General features: G+C 41.0%; 1 protein-coding gene across 1 annotated transcript in view; it reads right to left on the bottom strand.

The window, feature by feature from the left end:
- The window catches only part of Fic (FIC domain protein adenylyltransferase), a 103,996-nt gene extending 84,465 nt beyond the window's left edge, over positions 1-19,531 (bottom strand). The window contains exon 1 of the mRNA XM_067145499.2: positions 18,974-19,531. Coding sequence (XP_067001600.1) covers positions 18,974-19,298 — 325 coding nt within the window. The 5' untranslated portion in view covers positions 19,299-19,531. The remainder of the gene's footprint in view (positions 1-18,973) is intronic.
- Between the last annotated feature and the right edge of the window lie 4,487 nt (positions 19,532-24,018).

Below are 24,018 nucleotides of genomic sequence, written 5' to 3'. Positions count from 1 at the left end.
GCCATAGCCTTCTTCTGAGCTTCCATGTACCTTGGGGTACCAGGTTCAATCTCCATCTTGAAAAAGTCATTTAACAAATGAGTAGGTGGATAATTGTTCTGTTCCTGGCTGATATCTCGAAGTCTGTCAATGATGGTTTGATCTTCATCGCCTAGCAGTGCTAAGTTAATCACAGCTTCTTCCAGATTTGGATTTCTGCTAAGGGCATCAGCAACTACATTTAACCTTCCAGGACAGTGTTCTAAAGTGAGCTTGAATTGTTGGACGAAAAGTGACCAGCGGTAAATACGGACACTTCCAACGTTGGATTTCATGATGAAAGTGAGTGCCTTATGGTCCGTTCTGGTGGTAATTGGAGAGCCATAAATGTATTTTCTCCACTGGCTTAATGCAACAACTATAAATAACATTTCCAACTCGGTAGATGTCCATTTTAACTCATGAGTCTCAACTTCCTACTCATAAAGGCCAGGTATGTAATTTTTCTGTTTACCGAGTTCGATAGCTGCAGTTGCTTAAGTGCGGCCAGTATCCAGTATTCGAGAGATAGTAGGTTCGAACCCCACTGTCGGAAGCCCTGAAAATGGTTTTCCTTGGTTTCCCATTTTCACACCAGGCAAATGCTGGGACTGTACCTTAATTAAGGCCACAGCCGATTCCTTCCCACTCCTAGCCTTTCCTTGTCCCATTATCGCCATAAGACCTATCTGTGTCGGTGCGACGTAAAGCAACTAGCAAAAAAAAATTCTGTTTGCACTCGGGCTTTTCTTGGTAAAGTACAGCCCCTATGCCAACCCTAGAGGCATGAATGATAAACCGGCTGTCGTAAGATGGGTATCCTAACTTTACAGCATTTGCTAGCATTTTCTTTGTCTTCCTGAATGCTTCATCTTGTACTTCATTCCATTTCCAACAATTATTTCTTTTTAGTAAATCTTGAAGTGGCGCTACTGTTTCCTTATAGGCAATACAGTGATCGGTTAAAAATTGGCATAATCCTAATAATTGCCTAATATGGTTCACGCGGGTTGGTTACGGAAAATTCTGGATGGCAGAAACTTGCACTGGATTAGGCCTACCTCCTTTCCTATCAACCACCTGACCCAAGAATAGTGTACTTCGTTGACAGAAGTGGGATTTTTCCAAGATAATTTTGAAGTTGCATTTATTGAGGTCTACCAATAATAAATCAATATTTTGTGGTTTTCCTCCATTGTTTTCGAACAAAAGATGATATCATCAATATATCTCTGTGTGAAGGCTTTAACCTTGGGACTAAGGTGGTTTTCTAGTGCGCGGATGAGCGCAGAACTTGAGTTCATCAATTTGAACGGAAGCCTTTGAAAAATATATGTTTGATTATCAAACATGAACCATGTGAGCATACTTGATCAGATGTAATGCTATGTGATGAAACGAAGATGTCAGGTCTACTGTCCCAAAGAATTCCGTGCCTCCAAATTTCTTCAACATGTCCTTAATCACGGGTGCTTTGTCATACTCTGGGACTAAGCGTTTGTTTATAGCTCTTGCATCCAAGCACACTCAAATTGAGCCATTTGATTTCGCTATGGCAAATATAGGATTTAAGAAACATGGTGATTTAACGATGATTTAATTTCTCTCCATCTCTTCAATAATTTCCTTGATCTGGGGAAATAATTTTTGTGGAATTGGGTATGGTTTTTGTTTAAAAGGTTCCCAATTGTTTACCCTTAGCTTGTATTCATAATTAGGGATCTTCCCTGGCTTAGATCCAAAAAACAGTGTGATGTTTTATTAAAATTTTCATAGCTTTCCATGCATATCTTCATTAACAGGTGCTTCAGCTAACTTCTCTGGCAATACTATAATCTATTAGTTTCATGGTCCATATTGATAGTTCAAGTACAAGTATGAAGGATGAGTTCTCCACCTAATCAATACTTTATTTTACATAGTGTCAATAATTTACATAAAAACAGTACCGGTTTTGACACGTAAATAGGTCATCTTCAGCTGTTAGAGAACCTACTTAATAGCGACTGTACAGAATAAACAATACTAAAACTAAAACTAAACAAGAATGCCATTAAATAAACATGATACCACTATTCTAAAATTACTTAATATTAGCTATATACATATGGTACATATATTGAGGCTGGAATAGGATACAGTTCTTGGAGTTGATCAAGAATCACTGGTATTCAGATGTCAGGTTATCTGTGTTAAAGAGGTTTGAATCTCTTATTCTAAGGAACATGACACCCCCGAACATTTTCGGCACAACAATGCACTTCAAAGATCTCATAAACCGTAGGACATAATAGTGGCTTTAACACAGATAACCTGACATCTGAATAGCAGTGAACTGTATCCCATTCCAGCCTCAATATATGTAATATTTGAAAATAACACAATATTGTGATTAAATATTTCAATTAAATATATTATTAACAAAAGAACGTATGAAAAGAGGCATACAGATTAACACAACGCTAATAGTGGAAATAAAAAAGATTCGTCATAATAAAGACTCAAACCGGCATACCTCGTATTACGAAATGAGCGTGTTAGCCATTACGCTACGAGAACGCTTGAGGTAGTTAGGATACATACATTAACTTATACCTCGTGTCTGAAAACTGAAAAGTAGAAAATTAAAGCCCATTTGAAATGATTTCCAAATAGATTTTGATTTTATATCCTTTCAAAGTTTCTTTACGAAAGCTTGACTTATAAAATGTGTTCCTTAAGCTACCGATGCGAGAGGCTGGTGTGACCGTTGCAACTCTTTGTCCTTGTGGCAGCCTCTGCATGGGGGAAGTTATAATAATAAAAAATAATAATAAAATAAGATAATTTAAGTTGTATGTGATCAGAAATACAGCTAATAATGTTCAACTCTCAAAACTTGCCCGGCAGGTAAAGTCTTATAGGGCCCTCGAAGTGGCCGATAAATTACGCGCCGGGTAACTACGATTTATGCTGCTGATAGCGCTACCTGGAGTGGTCGAACAGAAACATCCTTTTACGCGGAGGGCAAGTTACGCGCTACTTTACCAGTAGGTGGTAGAACCGGGCCTTAATCGATCTTATACTGTAATACTGATTAAATAAACAACACCGCACAAGACTGTCTGTATATTTAAATGCTTACTGTTTGGGAGATCCCTACTGGCCAGCCAGCCAGCCAGCCAGCCGAGTCACTCGTGAAATGTAAACAAACCAGACGCTCTCCCTGTCATAAAATAAGAGATAACAAGATAAGGGCTTGAGGTATGATTTAAAAATAACTTCCATATCCAAAGACCGTTTGCTTCGCTTTAACCATGCCATGCCAAGTCAATAGCAAAGACGGTGGCCAGCGACTGACTTTGTTCTTTGAACTACGGAACGTTTCTTTTTAATTTAACGATCCATGCCTACACGTTTTCTTCGAACTAAGATCCTTACACACGAGCACGAACTCACGAACCACATAAACGAAATACACTTGCCCTCAAGAATTGCACATATGTCAGTGATATGTATTTAATCACTTCTTCTTCTTGTTCTTTTATGACCACATAGGATCACTTTAGTCAGTCCCTCGTTTAGGACTCTTTGAAGGGATTGAAAGGATTTACACTACCGAGAAAATGAGCACTGCACTGCATGCGACTGTCTGGAAATGTTAAAAGCGCATGTTTGGGAGATCACTACCGGTACTTCAGCCAGCCAGACTGACATCCAGCCGAGTCACGCGCGAAACCAAAATTCAAGGAGACATTCTTCCTGTCACAAATTAAGAACTAAGCAATATATGAACTAAAGAATTGTTTTAAAAATAACTTCCGTATCTGAAGTCCATTTGCTTCGCTTTGACCCCCCCATGGAAAATCAACAGGAAAGACGCTGGCCAGCGACTGACTTTTTCGTGCCTGCACATAAAAATTCCTGAACATGACTGAAAATAAACGCATATACTGCATTTTGTTATCATTTAAATTTAAAAATAAACTTATCTACATCAAGCTGAAACGTTTCTTTACCAGCAGTGAAAAAATTAGGAAAGTAATGAATATAAAATAGGAGTTATGATGACATGATACGTTCTATACAATGGAGATTTTGCATTTGGCGTAACTTTCCATTACATTACCATTTTCACATTAAATTATTTCTTTTTACATTTTTTTTGTTAAAGGCATCAAATGTGCCCTGAAATTCTGTACATAACACGATATTCACCCATTTTAACCGATAACATTCTGATTTATGGATATTTGGCAAACCCACTGAATCAGAGTAGGACAGCGCTACCCGCAAAACATGGGAGAAGGAAAGAGACGGAATTATCCCATTACTGCTGTACTGCATTTTAAGGTTGGAACGCTCTATAGTAGGGGAATGAACCAATGATATATATTGTGAAAGGCTTGAAATGCCAGAGGGAGGATTTTAGGGCCAAACATATGTGATTAGGTGAGTTATGCCTTGTTTTTAATGGGAGCTGTGTCTGAATATGAAAGCATTAGTTGACCGTGAAGTTGCAAAGAATGCCACGGCTGAACGGAGAAAGGACGGAATGTCTGTTACCTCCTGAGCAGAAGTTGTATGGGCACGGCCCTGCCCCATTGAGTTTCAGTGAAAGTAAGAGTGGTCAGCGGCAGAGCTATTTGTTTTCCCCTCATGGCCAAAGTATTGCGTAAGGCAATCTCATTATAGCCTTCCCAGAGTACGTCATCTCTTGTCTGCGAATAGTTTTTTTCTTTATTACAGCTGCCCAACTGAAGACACTGAAGCCTGCTGATGCCGTATTCGATATCCGATGTCTTGAATTTATTTCATGTGTTGTATAGCTTATATGTAGTTTTTTCTTCCTTCCCACGGCTGTGTATTGTTGTGATCTTTGTGATTTTGATGTCATGTGTCGATTAATTTGGGATATCAGCTCGTTAGCTGAATTTTATTGTTTACCAGTTCTGCCTGGTATATTTTTGTATGAACACGGGCTCATGGTAGCTTCAGTGTTAAGTTTTAGGCTAGAATAGAGAACCATCTTATGCCATAGTGATTTGTTATATATATCCGCTATAGCCGGAATGTAAATATTGTGATATAGCTATTGTTCAAATGTATTAGTTTTTCCCGGTTCATTATATGAACGATTTACTTCGTTGATGCCCACGGGCAAATATGGATTTGTACTATCTCGTGAAATTACCTATATTAATATGTATCAAGATCAACGTATTTTTCCCTTGCAAATTGTCAATGTAATTTAATTTTGATTTGGAATCGTTGCCCGCATTTGTTCTATCTTTTATATTTTTCAATGTAAAGTGTTCCAATTATGCGTACTTCGCAATTTATGACTATTTGAGGTCGATTTTACTATTCTTAAATTTGAGATTTCATATTAGCATGGACCATTTATATGTTTTTATGGATACAATAAATCCATTTTACCCCTTATTTTATGTTCTCATTTCAAGATATATCACCATTTTTCCTGTCAATATACTCTTTAGTTTAAGTTTAGTTAGAGTTTTGCTTTGCCCAGTTATCGAACGTTTACAACGAGCTCCCCCCCCCCCGAGTTAGTCGGATGAAAGAACAGGATATGGTGGACTACATCAAATAATGGCAGAGCTGTTAAATAACATCAAGTCCACTTTCACTTAGAGGTATACATCATCTGAACATACTGTTGTATACTTCTGCACAGTCTGGTAGAGTTAGTGTGAACTAAGTTCAGTCCAGTCAGTTTTACATGTAATTTGACATCATTATCTTCAGTGTGTGTTTGGTAAGAATTAAGAATTATGAATCCAAACTCTCGTGGTTATAAAATTACGAAGTTACTCAAAGGTAGTAATAGAACTGCCTCAATATGTAAGCTATAATGTTTTCTACAGTTTTTATATTAGTGAATAATGTGGTAGCAAACATAACTTATTAAGCATTTGTATTTCAACAGACAAGGAACCAGTATCTGGTCTGTTGTTTCTGAATCAAATACTAATCCTACTAACTATCAGAATATTGCAATGAAGAAGACGTAGGAGAGAATTCGAGTTATGATGAACAGAATTATTCCAACTTATGAACCTTCAAGTGGGGCAAGTTCTGATTCGGATGACAATAATGGTATATGTAATCAATCAAACAATAGGTTAAAAAACAAAAGTAATGTTCAAACTGTTGCAAATGAACAGCAAATACTGAATTTACTTGAGGCAGATTTATACCTAAGAAGTGATAATGAAAGTGCTGTAAGAAGTCCTGCAGATTTAGAAAAGAATGACACTCAAAGGAAAGTAAAAAATACAACTATGTAATATTACACAGCATGGTAAAAAGGGTGTAGTACGTGCTGACGAATGGAAATGTAACGTCCGTAAACGCAAAGTAGCTTGTGGGGAAGAATATGTAAATAAAAAAGGTAGGACTGTTCCTGCCAAAGTACTGCAGCCTCTGTGCATGTGTAGGATGAAATGCTCAGAAAAATTGCCTGAAAATGAAAGACAGAAGATTTTTGATTCAAACAGGTGTGAGAAAATGCCTACAGATATGAAAAGGCAATTTATTTGTGCATGTTGAGCGACATAGTACAACTCGTTCAAGAAAAAAGAGACCTAACCTCGAATATGTGTGAAGAAAATACTCTAAGATACTATTTTACTGTAAATGGTGTATGAGATAAGAGGTAAACAATGGCTTTACTCAGAAATCGTTAATAATCATTTTGTCATTCAAACCACCTGAAATCGACAGACACATGTGATATGTTTCAAGCAAAGCTGAAAGGTAATCTGACTCCAGAAGAAAAAGAATCTCTTCAAGCTGAGTATACTGCTCATTTGATGAATAAAAAAACAGATTTAATCTAAAACGTAATGACACCAAGATGGCAAGAGGAACAGCAACACACAAAGTATTAACCGGAGACCTTTAGAAATGTTGGCCATCACCACTCATATAAAATAGTATTAGTTTCTATAAAAGGATGCTTTGGGCCTTAAATTTTACCTTGCATGATGCAACTGATTCCTCAGTTCACTGTGTGATGTGGGATGAGTCAAAAGGAGGGCAAGGCAGAAAAGAAATTGCACCAGCAATTATGAAATGGGCAGATAGTGTAATACCTGACAGTGACGTGGAAGAAATCACACTTAGGACAGACAACTTCTATGAACAAAATAAGAATGTGAATATTATAATGTGTTTTTCCTGCTTACAGCATAAGTATCCACAAATTAAGACCATAAGTCAGGAGTTTCTACTAAAATGTCATACCCATATGAAGGCTGACAGTGTTCATGCACTGATGACAGGAAACAGAAGAAACTGAATAATGTGAGCATTTTAACACCCTGGGACTGGCAACAACTGGTAAGACAGACTTCCAGCAAGTACATTGTTCGTAATATGGAATTTCAAGTTTCAATTCACTGTATGCCACAAAAGACTCTGCAAGCACTCCCCTCATTCATAGGAAAATGGATAATGAGAAATGGCCATTTTTTCTATCAAAGTGTGTGCAATTACAAGTGAAACAGCAAAACATGGGAATTCTGTATTTCAAAACATCTTTTGATGGTGACAACAAACAGGCTGACTTTGTTATGTTCCGCAGATTTGGGCTTAAATTCTCAGCAGATTTGAACAAACTCTCAGATGTACCAAAATCTATTTCTCAGCAGAAACATAATGATTTAATGGCGCTATTACCATATGCCTTCAGTTTGCCATGCATTTTATAAAAACTTAGAACATACAAGTAATACAAACAAAACAGACTATCCAGAAGAAGACATAGATGAGATTTAGGACCAAATGTGACATTTATTTCTTACAGCAAATTGTGAGTAATGTTCTGTTCATGTAATATATTTTTACAATGAAATTAATTTGAGTAATATTTCTTAAATACCAAGACCACTATGTCATATAATGCAACATGTTTATGAGAGGTATACAACACCATATCCACTATATATATGTAAAATCAACAAAATAAAGAAACGTACATTATGTGTGAAGCAACATGATATGTAATGTTGAAAGTGTAAACTGACAAAATTTCCTTACGATGATGCTATTAACAGGCAAGGTACGTCAGCGAGACCACAGTAAAACATTTTCAAACTGCTCTCCTGTAAAATTTTAAAAAATGTGACAGTGTCCTATACTCCAACACAGAGTTGTCACTTTATTTTAAGGGGCTTGAGAAAAGACTGTTTGTCACTTCAATGTGCTTAAGAGCAGAAAAACTGTTGATAACTGGTACAAACTGTGGTTATGAAAGGTGCTCAACTATCCAATGGGGCTTAAGATACGAGGGCTATGCCGAAAGTTTTTAGCAGTGTGTGAGAAAAAAAAATGTATTTGCAAAACAACAATTACAACTTTTCAAAATATTCTCCGTTAGCACGCATACATTTTTCCATTCCCTTAAACCACTTAGGAAACATCTCAGCCAAGCTTCTTTCGGGATGTCACTTAGGGCGCTCTCATACGCTGCAATGGCAACTTCAAACTTTTGTGGGTGGTTCCTCACCTGGAAAGAACCACACAGAAGACTCTCGTCGTTTCAGCATCATAATGATAGACCCATATTTCATCACCTGTGATGATATTGTGCGTGTCTTGGGACTGCCCTCCACTAAATTTTTCTAGCATGAAACACCAGTCCATTTTCGCCTCCTCTTGGCTTTCTGTCAGGGAATATGGCACCCAACGGGCACACCGTTTGGTAAGGCCTAAATAATTGTGAACAATGGTCTGCGCTGCTGTCGACCCAATATTTAGGGGCCCTTCAATGTCACAAAATGTAAGATGTGGATCTTCTTTGATCATCAATGTTTTCCTGAGTCACAGCTGTTGCTGGGCAACCAGGACGAGGTTCATCTTCAATTTACTGCCGACCCCTTGAAAACTCGCGAAACCAATTTCCAACTGTGACCCCAGAAGCGGAAGCCTCACCAAAAACATGCATCAAAGAAAAATGGCATTCTTCGGCACTTAAATTCTGTTTATAATAATAAAAAGTCATTGTGCGAAAATCACAGCACGACAGATCCATCTTGCACCGTGTCTGACTCGGCACTGCCTATGCTTTCTTCCCATGCTGTGGGGGAACCACCGCTGGGAGGGGTTGAGCGCACATGTTCCAAAGTCGAGAAACATCGCTCTTTCAAATGAAAAGAATCCCACAGTCTTCGGAACTACAGTTTACGGGCTGCTAAAATCTTTCGGCATAGCCTTCGTATTGGGTTAGCAGTAGACTGAAGCCTGAAAGACAATTTCTTTGTGTCAAGATGCCAGCCGTGAAAGCCTAAGCTGTTATAATATTATGACTGCATCTGAAGAGCACCTCTAAATTTGGCGAGTTCTATTTGTGGGTTTACCAGTAGAACACATTAAAGTTGAAATCTTACTCTTGAGAAAAAGAGGTCAAAGAGTTTTCGGTCTTTCACTGCCAATATCTACTCTCAGTATAAGAATATTTACCTTTAACATTAAGCAACTGAGCGAGCTGGCTTCACAGTTTGGATCACGTAGCTGTGAGCTTGCATTTGAGAGATGGTGGTTCAAACCCCATTGTAGACAGCCCTGAAGATGGTTTTCCACGGTTTCCCATTTTCACACTAGGCTGCACCTTAATTAAGGCCACAGTCGCTTACTTCTAAGTCCTAGCCCTCACTCATCCCATCGCCACTATAAAACTTGTCTGAGTCAATGCAACATAAAGCTGATGATGATAATGATGAAGCTTGTTATTTGAAGGGACCTAACATTTAGGTCATTGGTCCGTAATGGTACGAACTGAGTCAAAATGTGAACAATAGTATTACTGACCCAGGGACAGCTTCTAAAGCAAAATCCTGTATCGAGGATGCTTGTTGTCTAAAGGGGGTCCAAAATCCAGGTCAACGGCCCCTCATAATGATATTTATTGCTAGTAAAGTAGAACCATGGTATTTGTCATGTTGCAGTACTAATCAAAAGTAGTGTAGACTCACGGTGTTCCACACATTGTGGTACTACTCACAAGTATTGTACATTGCACAGGTAATGCAGATCTATGGTGTTTCTCAAAAAATGGCACCACTCCTAGGCAACGCAAACCCATGGTGTTCCTCACCTAAGTGCACTAATCCCGGGTGCTGGTATTCCCGTGGTGTTCCTCATATAGTGGGTACCAATCACAGGCAACGCAGACCCACGGTGTCACTCATATAGTGGTACTAATCACAGGCATCACCCAGACCCGTGGTGTTTCTCACAATGGTACTAATCACGGGTACTGGAAACCCTCAGTGAACCACGCTCTGCTGCTACTAATCACAAACCTACTGTTTACCTAACATAGTGGTACTACTCACAAGTAAAAGTGACCCATGGTGTTCCCCGCGTGATGGTACTAATCACAAGTAGTTTCATGGTTGTTTCAATACAATCATCCCTTGGTCGCCCCTTTTAGTCGCTTCTTACGACAGGCAGGGGATACTGTGGGTGTATTCTTCATCTGCGACCCCCCCCTCCCCACCCACAGGGGGTCAAAGTAAACCTAAAAGAATAAATAAAATTATGCAACGGGTTTGTAAAGAGTATTTAGAATAGTGCTGTGTAGCTGAAATTGTATTACTGTATTTTAGCTGAATGACATTCCCTCTTGAGACTTAGCAAGAAATGCAAATTAGAAAATTCAGTAACCAAAATTACGACTTAATGGAGATCAATCACCAGTAGAGAATTCAATCCCAGCCCTTTTTCTAAACCCAGGATTTTGGGATTAAACTTCGCCAATCCCGAGATTATTCCAGTATTTCTTTTGCTATTTACTTTAGGTCGCACCGACACAGATAGGTCTTATGGCAATGATGGGATAGGAAAGGCCTAGGAATGGGAAGGAAGCAGCCGTGGCCTTAATTAAGGTACAACCCCAGCATTTGCCTGGTGTGAAAATGGGAAACCACGGGAAACCATCTTCAGGGCTGCCAACAGTGGGGTTCAAACCCATCTCCCTGACACCAGCTAACAGCTGCGCGCCCCTAACCGCATGACCAACTCACCCGGTATATTCCGGTATTGAGGGTCACAAATAAAAAATAAGAAAATCTTACTGAAATCAGTTCTTTAACCTAAATCAAAATTTAGACAAAAATCAATGTATTTTACAGTATACACCTAGCTTATCTGATCACTAACTAATCAGACTTAAAGAGTCAGACTAACCAGACTTAAAATCCCTCATTCTCTCTGTTAAAGCTATTCTTTTTCAAGAATCAGTGAGATCTCTTTAAGTTTGCAGAAACTGAAAAAACCTTATGTAACAAACTATGCAAATAAACTTTGAAAATTAACAAAAATCTCTCTTCACATCAACTAAATCGACTACTTTCATGTAACAACATAGCAAATAGGTAGTAAGTTTGTTAGCAAAAAGGATTTTAAAATAATATTAATCAGTCACATTTCTCTTAAATATAAACAAAACTAACATAATAGGAACCTTCTAATTTCAATCATAAAAATATGATGTAAGAAAAAACAACGCATCCAGCGTCTCATCACTAAGCCTGCTTCTCAATTTGTTGAACATATATGCAGCTGCTGAGAAAGCGCATTCAGGTTCGATGGAAGTTGGAGGAATCGTTAATAAATACTAGGTTATAGCTCCGAGCAGAATTTGAAGATTCATATAGGTTCATTTCCTTCTTAACAATTTTGTAAAAAATAATTTTAATTTAATGATTCAGGAGACATAATTTTCATGCTGTTTTCTATTTACAGCCGAGGCTATTCTCTGAGCGTTAGATAACTATATTCTGTATTTGTAGGCTCGACTGGCATAATTTGTTCTTCCTTTTCATCATCTTTTTTTTTTTTTTTTTGTTTCTTTAATTGAGAGATTAAATACTATCTGGCTTTTTATCAGAACTTTGCTCGGACTTGAAAAGGTATGCTTTATTTCGTCACAGAACACCAACAACCTATTGTCACTATGAGGATTTTGTATGTAGCATAAAACGCCCCTCAACTCATTTCTTTGGTGTTCTTTCATGCGCTTTTGTAAAGGTTTCTTGAATTTAGAAGCCAAATGACAACTATTGTAATTTTACTGCTTAAAAGGAAACCTTAGGGCAGCATCAGCAGCTGTGCATAAATTCGCATCAGTGTGACAGAGTGCTTCTATAGTTAATTTGACTGGAGCCAAGATGTTAAAGATTTCATCAATGAGTTTGAAATCGGACACTTCCAATTACATTGGATTATTTAAATCTATAAGTCTTTTTGATGCTAACTTTCAAAAAGGCAAAATGCTTGAGCAAAGTGTAGAGGCTGTTCCATCTGGTTTTGCAATCAAGCAGTAAATTTAGCTCTTTGCCATGCTCTATCTTCATACAATTTTGGAAAATGGTATCATTCTTCAACGACGCTCTTTTGAAACTAAGAACCACTTTGCAAACATTTTTTATTACATCCTTGATGTTCTAGTCATTCATCAAATCCAGGCAATTTTCTCTTTCTTCAAGATTCAAGGTGTTCGTCGCCAACATCATCATCACCATCATCATCTGAGTCTGCAACGCGGAACTCAGTGGACTCATTTTCTGAAGCACCTGGTATACAGGATATACTTTCTTTATAACAGGGTTTCCAGCCAGAAAGTCAAACTAATTTCCCTGACATTTTCCTGACTTTCCCTGACCAAAATTTGGCATTTGCACAATTTTTAACTGCCTCCTCCACACCCATTAGCTGTCCAACACATGATAATTAAAATTGACGTGACACATTAATAGATACATAGTTTTTAGCAATAAAAGATTATCTAAAAGTTTTGACATGTTATCGACGTATAAAAGTCTTTTGAAACGCTTATTTACACTGTGTGCTAAATAAAATAGTAACAAATTTATAGCTATCACAATCAAAACAGGGGTGAGGCAAGGAGATGGTATCTCATGCATATTATTTAACTGTGTCCTGGAAAAGATCATAAGAGAATGGACCAGGTCATTACCTGAGGACACCGGATTAAGAATGGGGTTTAAATCAGACAACCTGAGGATTCCATGCCTGGCCTTTGCTGATGACCTTACTTTATTAGCAAACGACATGCATGAGGCCACTATGCAGCTTCAAACACTGCACTCTATTGCAGGTAAAGCGGGCCTCATGATCAACATTGGAAAGACAGAGTTTATGACCAACATCAAAGATGCCCCTACAACAATGGGAATCAGTGATACAAAACACATCAAGAGAGCTAAAAATGTGAAGTACCTCGGAGAGTGGGTATCGGAGGACCTAAGTGAAACGATGGCTCTTGAACAAAGGAGAATCAAATTAGACAAGGCCTACCATGCCTGCAGAAAACTGTATGCCTCAAAGCATTTATCAAAGAATGTAAAACTGAGACACTATAATGCAGTAGTCAGACCATCAGTCCTCTATGCAGCAGAATGCCTATCCCTAACTAAAAAAACCCCACTGAGAGCCCTGGAAGTGCAAGAACGGAAATTCCTGAGAAGAATAATAGGGCCAAGGATCCTACCAGATGGAAGGCGATGGTACAAACCCAACAATGAGCTCTACCAGCATCAAGAAAACCTCACAGATGCCATCAGGAGAAAACGTCTGACTTTCTATGGACACCTATACAGAATGGATCCTACTAGATTATCCCATAAGATCTTCAAGGTTGCTAACAAAGGCAAAGCTACTGGATTCCCCTGGACCAAACAAGTGGACAAAGATCTTGCAGAGCTTAATATTAATCAAGCCGCCATTACTGACAGAAATGCATACCGTTTAATGGTCAAAACTAAACCTTTCCTAACATCTCTTACATCAGCTAGCCACAAAGGAGCCGGGAATTGGTCAGAGGAGCACAGGAAAGAATTCAGCGAGAAAATGAAGGAATACTGGGCCAACAGGAAGGCTCAAGAGGCCACTAAGAACACAATCCAGTATGCTAAAAGGGGCAGACGAAGACAAAAAAACAGCTAGAACACAAGCACCGTGGTCCACAGATGGCCTAAACGCAAAGAGAGAGAGCTATCACTTGATGCAACTGTTTTTGTTGATCTGGTTATGTACTAATACTCGAATCATCACGTCGTATTTACGGTTGCATTTGAATCTTTGGCTATAATTTGTCAGTCCGTTATGACACTTGTTATTCAAATGTTGTCAAACTGAAAACGTAATTTTAGTTGATAACACCTTGTTCATATAAAGAACTTGTAGAACTATGCGTTAGTATATCTCATTACACACATTGTCTCAAGAGGCTTGTTGTGTTTGTTAAAATTATACATTGATGTATTAATAAAATTATACAGTAAGAAATGGTTAATGGTAACTGGTTGTCCTTCTGTCTTCTCTTCTGATGTAGTACAAAACCAAACCAAAACCAAACCCCATGGCACTACAGCCCTTGAAGGGCCTTGGCCTACCAAGCGACCGCTGCTCAGCGCGAAGGCCTGCAGATTACGAGGTGTCGTGTGGTCAGCACGCCGAATCCTCTCGGCCGTTATTCTTGGCTTTCTAGACCGGGGCCGCCATCTCACCGTCAGATAGCTCCTCAATGCTAATCACGTAGGCTGAGTGGACCTCGAACCAGCCCTCAGGTCCTAGGTAAAAATCCCTGACCTGGCCGGGAATCGAACCCGGGGCCTCCGGGTAAGAGGCAGACACGCTACCCCTACACCACGGGGCCGGCTCTGATGTAGTACAGGTGAACAAAAATTTCTCGGTTCAATCGGAAGGATTTGATCAGCCTGAAGCGAAATCAAAACAAAGGAACTGTAAGTATTATGATGGGCCTAAACAAGCTAAAGTGTATGTAATAAACAATATATGTGACTCACCTTGGACAGTGTGTTGAGAAGCTAAAGTTGTGAGAAGGTACGGACTAATACTGAAGGGTGGAGTGTGGTGAGGCAGGTTATATCTGGTGGGGAGAGGGGGAGGGGGAGGAGCGGGTTGGGGGAAAAGAAGGCAGGAGGAGGGGTTTAAGGCGGGTCTTGTGAACGGTGTGGTAGAGGTTTGTAACATGATAGGGTATTGTGTATCGCGCTAAATACTGACAGTCTATTCGGAAGATCAATACACCTAATCAAAAAGAATGTTAGTTTTTTCTGAGAATTCGTTCAGCTTCGAACTGGAGTTAAAGAACTGATCCAAGTGAATGAAGCATTCTTCTGTGACGTCAAGAACAGAGCCTTTGTTTACATTCATAAGAACCTCTAAATCCTGTTTTATGCTACTGAAGTTATGCTTTGAATCTTGTATGTGTTGTCCAACTGGCGAGTAACTACAATAATTGAAATTAATAAGGGTCCTCCTACTCAATACAAAGACATTTATTAATGTGAATTGATCACATGTCGTTCACAAGAGGTACAAGTTTCAGCACTTAACTTGTGCCATCATCAACCAACGAGTCAAATCAGATACTATGTTAGTACCAATTCCTGCTTGACTTACGTTGTTGGTACCAACAAGAAAAATTACCAACATCTGCCTTAACCTAATTCCTGGATAACACTCTACCCTGGTTCTGTTTCCTCCATATGCCTGACAATTGAGGCACCCATGACAAGAGCTTCAACCCCACCCTCATTAGATCCCCCTCCACTCCTGGTCTGCCTTAAATTCCCTGACGCCTGTAGAACTCACTTCTTCCTCCTTATTCTCCCTCTCACTATCCTGTTCCACCTCCCTCTTCCTATCCTGTGCCCTACATTTCCCTTTCCTGTTGTCCCGCCCCACCTCTGTAATACTTCCCTGATCTCCATCTTCCCTCTGCTGATCTACATGCAGCGACGCATACCAATTCCTAACCAACACCTCTCCTGGGCCTACTTCCTGATGAAACAGGCCCAGGTACTCACGTAATTTGAGCAGTCTCACATATTGTTCTCTATAATTTTTATTTTGAGTAGATGGTCTGGTGTACAAGCATGATTAAGTCCAACACAAATGCACATGCAACTATCATCTGGTAAAGAGGAAAATACTTGGTGCTGAAATTCCGGGCTTACAAGCATACCACACTGCATCTTGAAATAATATGATAAAGTCACTGTAATCAGCAAAAGTTCAGTAATTATCACATTTTCCAGCGCACACATCTAGGCGCAATTGCACTGTCGTTTGTTTATTTCTCATGATGGTCATGATCATGCAATGGACAGGACTGTTCATCTAAAGAACTAATCCTAGTGCAGCGGCGCTACTTTTGAATTTACGAATCTCGTACGGTGACGAAGCCATTGGTCTGATTATTACTTTACTTCTCGCAGCACAGTAGCTACATTCAGCTGCGCACGGAACGACTGTCGTTTGTTTACACGCTCGTGGCCTTCTCGGGAAGGATGTTGTGAAGCGGTGCTCAGAGCTGCCAACCTCTGTACTGAAGAACTAATGAGCGAGGTGCTTCGATAGCTGGTGGTGGTGGTTATTGCTACACGATTGGCCTGGACTGGTTCTTGCTGTGCGTAACAGTATATGTATAGGATCTGGACAAGACCATTGGTCTGGATGGTTGGAAGTCACGAAGCGGCCTTAGATCCCTAGCTTCGTGAGGAAACCCGATTGGTCTGGACGCGTTAGGATTCTTGCCGTGGACAAGACCATTGGTCTGGACAGTTAGGATTCTTGCCGTGGACAAGACCATTGGTCTGGACGGTTAGAAGCCGCGAAGCAGCTCTAGGCCCCTAGTTTCGTGTGGAAACACGATTGGTCTGGACTGGTTCTTGTCGTGCGGACGGTTAGGATAAGACTTAGACAAGACCATTGGTCTGGACTGGTTCTTGCCGTGTGAACGGTTAGGATAGAATCTGGACAAGACCATTGGTCCGGACGGTTACAAGCCGCATTGTTATTTTACATGGTATTTTTTGTTTGTGCTTTTATTCAGCCGGGGTTGGTAACGCAATGTATTTATCAGTACTGATGGCAATGACGTCACATTCCAATCACGTTGACCAATGAGAATGCAAGAACCTACTTTAGTCATGGACGGTGGCGGCTGCTGCTCTTTATTAGGTTATAAAAGTAAATGTACTTCTTGGGGCGGGATGGTAGGTTCCTTGACATGGCAATGAACACATCTCACCTCTAAAAGGAATTCCAAGTAAGATTTGCATTATTTTCATTTCCTTATAATGTTATAAACGTTGGGCTGCGGGGTGTAAAGATATACCTTGGTCTGGATATGTTAGGGTAGGTTAGTGACAAAACAATTGATCTGAATATGTTAGGGTAGGTTAGTGACAGACATTGGTCTGGATTGGTTAGGGTAGGTTAGTGACAAAGCCATTGGTCTGGATCAAGCAAAGGGGGTCTGGGGGCGTAATCCTCCAAGTTAGAAGCCGTAAACCGGCCCTAGGCCTCTAGTATCCCGCGTGACACCTCCATTGGTCTAGATACGTTATGGTAGGTTAGTGACAAAGTCATTGGACTCCGATCAAGCATAGGGGAAAGCCCCAGGTTGGCGAGATCTGCCCGCCAATGACTATAGATTGATTTGTCATTAAATCCGTTGGTTATTGATATGGCTTTGTGCGATGGGTGTGTAATTAGTATTTGTGCTTTTGTGTGCAATTAATATGAGAAATGCAGTGATTTAGTGGAATTCTATCAGCAACACGACTTGCTTTCCAGTGAGAGAAGGTGTAAGAAGTGTGGTTGTGACGTTAAATTGACTGTGCTTAAGAAAAACAATCGTATAATTTTCAGCTGTCGTCGAAAAAACGAAGACGGTGCCCAGTGCGGTTGGTACGTGAGTGCGCAGAAAAATACTTTCTTTACTGACTCAAAGTTATCCCTATTTAAAATAGATTACTTCTCCGTTCTATGGTGCATATTGCCTAAACCTCTGGTCCTGACTATCAAGTTGGAGTTGGGTTTTTCCCAAGCAACTTTTGCTGATTGGTGCAACTTTTGTAGAGAAGTTTATGTGGCGTAGGTGAACGCCAAGAAGAAAAAAAATAGGTGGTCCTGACGTAGTCATAGAAATTGACGAAAGCAAATTTGGGAATTCGAAGTACAATCGAGGAAGGCATCCGGAAGGACAGTGGTTATATGGAGGGGTAGAGAGAGACAACCATAAAAACCTTTTTATTGCTCCTGTCGAGAAAAGGGATAAGGAGACATTGCTCGCAGTAATTTAGGAGTGGTTGTTGCCAGGCACAATAATCATTTTGGACTGTTGGAAGTCCTACAACTGTCTGGAACACGAAGGATTCGTGCACCTTCGTGTCAACCATTCAATTCGATTCATTGATAGCAGGAGTGGTCATGTGAACAGGGCCAATAGGAGGGTGATGCCGAGGAATAGACTGCCGGTACACACCCAAAATATCGAAAACAGGTGGAGGCACCTCCAGCACGGGTCATACTCCATTCCTGGCTTCGGGAGAAGGAAAGCCCACTTTGCCGGCTACTTGGCAGAGTTCCTCTTTAAGAAGAACTTTCCTACTGATACGAGGATGCACGAAATCTTTACACCTGCCGGGGTGCTGTACCCTTCCCTACATTAAGGTGAGTTGAACAGAGAATTATTTTTCTTCTGTACTGTACATTGTTTCTTTACAGATTACATTCAGTTGTGTATTTGTTGTGCAGTTGTGTAGGCCTATTTATTGTGCGCGGGTAGGTAACGGAATTCATTTTACTTCATTGCTGGGAGTGACGCCATATCCCATTGTCTCTCACCCAATAAAAATGCTGCTACATAGTTAGGCGATGGACGATGGCGCAGGATAAATTGTATTAGGTTATAAAAGTGAAATTACTTCTGGGGGACGGTAGGTGCGTTCTTCGCTGTCGCAGTGAACACACCTCTCCTCTACAAAGTATTCCACTTAAGATTTCTAACATATTACATAGCCTACTTATCATGCTATAAAACTAATGTAGTACATACTGGATTTCTACCCAGGTGACAAAATGAACAAACTTCAAAAACAGCATGTCTTACCTGTTCCCTCTCTTGGGGTGGCATCCTTTTTAGAGATTTCAGCTTTCCTAATGACTAAACCAAGAGTACCTTCCTCAGTTACATGCAACTGACTATCATCTGGCAAAGGGGAAAATACTCGGGGCTGAAATTCTGGGCTTACAAGCACACCACACTGCATCTTGAAATAATCCGATAACAAAGTCACTGTAATTGCAAACATTACACCGAGAAGAAAAATTACAGATAAACTTGTTCTGCCCATGTCCTCTTTATGCAATGAAGAATAGCATGAGATACTTAAAACAAAACTTCTGATATTCTCTCGATCAGTGTAAAACCACATCTTGAAGGTAAAAGAATACGAATAATGGACAGTCGATAACACCAGAAAAAAATCATACAATATGTTTAAGACTATATCACGACATCTTAAACGACGTAAATCGCGACGACTGCAAACAAATTACGACATTGCGAACTCTGATTACAACTCAGGAATCATCTTCTTCTTCTTTGTAAATTCCTGGGCTTCGCTTTTAGCGCTACGACTAATTCCAATTACGTAGATTGTTTTGTTTTTTTACACTGCTGACTTCATACGTCTTTGGTCACACTATTTTAACAGCGCTGCCATCTTACTTAAATGACAAATCCCCACAGATCGTATAAACTCTCCCATTGAGCAGAAGAAATCCTAGCAATAAATGGTTGTTATTTCGTTAAACTGTATTAAATACACTTTAATAATAATAATAAGTGAAATGCGCACAAATGTGCAAAAAGTTTAATAATTATTTGTCTTTCTGTACTCGTTGATTGATCTTGTTCTCTCGTACCCAGTCTCCGATCCCGAAGAATGAGGCCAAGCCCGCCTAGTCGGGGGCCTCCTGGATGGGGATGGATCATGACGCCGGCCCCTTTCCTCCCTGCCCGCACCATGGCCCAATAGACAGGACAGTTGCGATGGGAGGCCGGGTGGCCCCCGCGCAGTTGGCGCACACCGGCACCTCTTTAAGTGCTCACATAGAGAGCACACACACTCATCGTTCACCTCATGGAATCGCTTAGTCGCACACACTTTGAGTACATGTATACCTGCATTTGAAAATATGAATGGAAAATGACAGTGTGACATTTTTTCTCCCATGGTCGTAAGACGTGACGTTACTCGCAGCCTCCCTACTCCTTGACCTCTGACTTGTTTTTTATTCGGGAGGGCATGATCCCCCCCCCCCGTGGCAATCCACTCTATTCTACATTTCCTCCGACAAGCTATTAGTTCTAAGAAGATAGAGATAGCAGGGAGGAGTGCGAGTGTGATACTACTGGAGTATCTGCCTGTCCCCATAATCAACATGTTACCAGGCCAGATGTGGTGATGGATATCAATAGTGGTATAATCGAGTAATAAGAGTCAGGACAAAACCACATAGGCGGAAATAGAAAGATGCCTAGTGTGTAAGATGAGAAGAATGCAAGAATGAGGAATGTGGCCTGCAAGCACGAACTTCCTGTTCTGCCCAGACAGATCGGCTCTTATCTGCTACACGAAATCATTGACTCACACTTTGCAGTTTGCTGGATTACAACTGACAAGAGTGAAGAGCTGCCAGTAGAAGATAATATAAAGTCGCCTGGGTAGTAGCGGAATTGCTAAGGTAACCATTGTGTCACTGGTTCTGCTGGTGAAAACCCCTTCGCCCCGTGCATGTGCATTCTTCTGATCTCCCAACAACACATGTAAAACCTGCCATTTTATAGAAAGCACATGCAAGGATGTGGTTCTAGAGAGGTCCAGGTAATTGCGTTAGTTGGGAATAGGTATCATGCACAAGTCATAAGTCGACCAGTCCAGTTTTTCAGGGGATCAGTCCTTCTGGGCACTGCTGTTGCCAGCGCGGGCCTCACCGGTTGCCGAGCCATCCGACAATAGCCAGTAGGGCCTGTCGCACCGCCCGACTCCGTTGGAGTCTCTCGTACCCAGTCTCCGATCCCAGAGAATAAGGCCAAGCCCGCCTAGTCGGGGGGCTCCTGGATGGGGATGGGTCATGACGCCGGGCCCCTTTGCTCCCTGCCCGCGCCATGGCCCGGTAGACAGGGCAATTGCGATGGGAGGCCGGGTGGCTACCGCGCAGTTGGCGCACACCGGCGCCCCTTTAAGTGCTGCACAGGCAGTGTAGTGGTCACCCCCACAACTGTTACACCTCACTAAGAGTCCACACCTCCCCTGACGGTGGCCCCACCTCAGACAGCGGAAACACTGCAGGAGCTGTTGAGAGGGACGATTCGATCTCACGTGACTGCCGCTACCTGCTGAGGTCCTCTCCTGATTGGCTCCTACGTCGACTACTGTCCTGGGGGAAGTTCTGGGTTGCGACTGGGCGGTCCGTTCCTGCAGGGCCTGCGCCGTCTTCCTTTTCCTGGTCCGGGGGCGGCGTCTTCCTCCCGGGGGATTTCTTCTCGGCAGAAGAAGAGGCCTCGTCCTGGTGGCCCCGAGGTAGCAGGTGCTCCCGCTGACACCCGACTGCCTTCCCTGTCCTGTGGGGCGCACATCGATGTCTGCATCTCGACAGACACGCCGGCAGGCTGGGCCTGGATAGCAGCCTCCGAACGCCAAGGGGCATCCTCCTCCACTGCTGTGCTACCGTCAATTATCATGGGCGCTTTCTTGGATTCCTGATTTCCTGGACCGCTGACCAAAGAAGTTTCCGTTTTTACGCTGTCAGCCTACCATTTGGCAGAAGTGCGACGTTGCCAAACAGACTTACCCCAGAGACCTCAGGGTTTATGAAATGCTCAGGAACACTGGAGCACACGAAGCGGTGTGGTCAGGACGGCTGCGATCGCCGCGATATCTTGCGGTTAACATTTTTCCCTTCAGCTGTGTAATGGCGGAAAGGGGGGAATTGATTATTGTTTTAAGAGGAAGGACACCTGGGCAACCATCCTCTGTATAACACTAATCAGAGAGATAAAATGGAAGGGGTCCGACACTTCAACAAATGAAGGTATCGGCCGAAGGAATACAAGGGCCACGAAGGACATGAAAATGAAAGACTCTCTAGGCCTCCATACGTAATACCGTCTGGGTCTGAAAAGAACAAGAGTTGACCGAGGGAGGTCGGATGGGATATATGAAAGTGAGGAGCCTGGCACAAGTAAGTGGAATCAATGCCAGGACTCAGCTGAGGGCCCTGTGGTCGCCAACCCAAGCTCCGAAGTTCAGAGCCCCTGGGGCCCCTTTTAGTCGCCTCTTACGCAAGCAGGGGATACCGTGGGTGTTATTCTACCGCCCCCACCCATGGGGTGGCGGAAAGGGGCGTGCTTTGAACAACTGTTTTCTAGCCGTCCACTTAAAAACTCACCGTGATAAAGACGTGTCATCGCGTATTTCGTTGCTTTATACAATAAAATGGGTCTAACATATGTACGTTAATCAAAATATATATAAATCGTGTTCGAACACTTGATTGTGCAAAATATATTGTTTATACCTTCTTTTAAATTAGTTCACGTATTTTGTGTGAGGGGAGGAGATTAGGATAAGTGGGATACAACTAATATTACTTTCTTTATGCCAACAGAGTATTTAATGACGTAAATTGAAATCGGCATATTGTACAGAAAAACGTCAGTGTTGGCTATACGCAAAGTGCCGGTATTTAATAACATTCATTAAAATCGGAACACTGCACAGAAACACGTCTATGTACGCTAGATGTACAGTATTTAATAATATCATTCACTGAAATAAATAAAAAAATAAATGGTGTGCGGCCTCCGGGGAGGTCTGGTGCAGGTCTTTCGATTTAATAACCGATAGGTAACCTGCGTGTCTGTGAGAATGGAGCCCTACCTATCCTGAATTCTAATGCTCGAGACGGCACAGACAGCCGGACTCCGAACCATCGGAATTAACCAATGAACGTTAAAATTCTCAAACCGGCCGGGAATCAAACCCGGGACCAATTGGACCAAAGGGCAGCACGCTGAACACTTAGGCATGGAGCCGGGCATTGAATGATATGAACACACTGCACAGAAACATGTCAATTTAAGCTGTACAGTGTTTAATGACATTCATTGAAATAACCACACACGTGCTCTTATGAGAGAATCAGTACTGTTCAGGTCTATCCGCTAGAGTGAGCTCCAGTAGCTGTCCCTCGATATCTCGCTCAGTGTTGCTTATTATCAAATACAGTATTTGGTATTACCTCTACTGTATTTGTTAAAACCAAATACAGTAGAGACAATACACGACACTTACGGATTTCGCCTTGCTAAAATGGGAGACAATTCGACGGTGGCGTTCCTAGTGACTTGACCTGAACTAATCGCGCTAAATTCAAATATGAATGGAAATGTATATACGGAAATGGATAAATAAATTACGTCTAGAAAGAAAGTGGTATTGAGATATTAACTTCGAAGTTGCTAAAGCAATTCTGGATAAATGAATGAAAAATGATTTAAAAGGTTATTATTCAAAGACTGAAATTAGACACAGAAACAAGATATGAAATGGGCTGGTGTGAAATGGCTTGATCTTTCATTTATGCATTACTTTTTTAGCTTCAGCATTTCTGCCTGAGTTTTTACGGTTGGATTTGTCTTTTTTCTCATTTAAAAACATTGTATGATCACATTAAGACACTTGTCAATAAAAATATCGGCACATTCCTTACACACATGATGCAATGAAATAACATTTAAAAGCTGGACAATTTTCCTCGTAACATGGAGCCTACTAACAGAAAGAAAATCTATAAAATTCCGGCTTTAATCTGACAAGAGGGATTAAAGAAAGAAAAGTATGAAAATGTTGTCGATAGTGATGCTTTGAGGAATATTTACCGTACGTACAATTGGAGTAAAAATGTAACATACCCTTGGCTGTATAGTCGAGGATTTTTAAAGTCGCTGGCCTGGAAATGATATGAACAGATCTTATAATTCTCATATAAGCGTAACGTCCCTTCTTTCTTGTACACCTTATCCAAATCACTTATGTGACATTTCAAAACCCACAGATCACACCACCAACAACACATCGGTATTGA

This window comes from Anabrus simplex, chromosome 4 (assembly GCF_040414725.1).
Source record: "Anabrus simplex isolate iqAnaSimp1 chromosome 4, ASM4041472v1, whole genome shotgun sequence".
Classification (NCBI taxonomy): Eukaryota; Metazoa; Arthropoda; class Insecta; order Orthoptera; family Tettigoniidae; genus Anabrus; species Anabrus simplex.
Note: the sequence above shows the minus strand (reverse complement) of the source record. Positions and strands in the feature narration are given on the sequence as shown.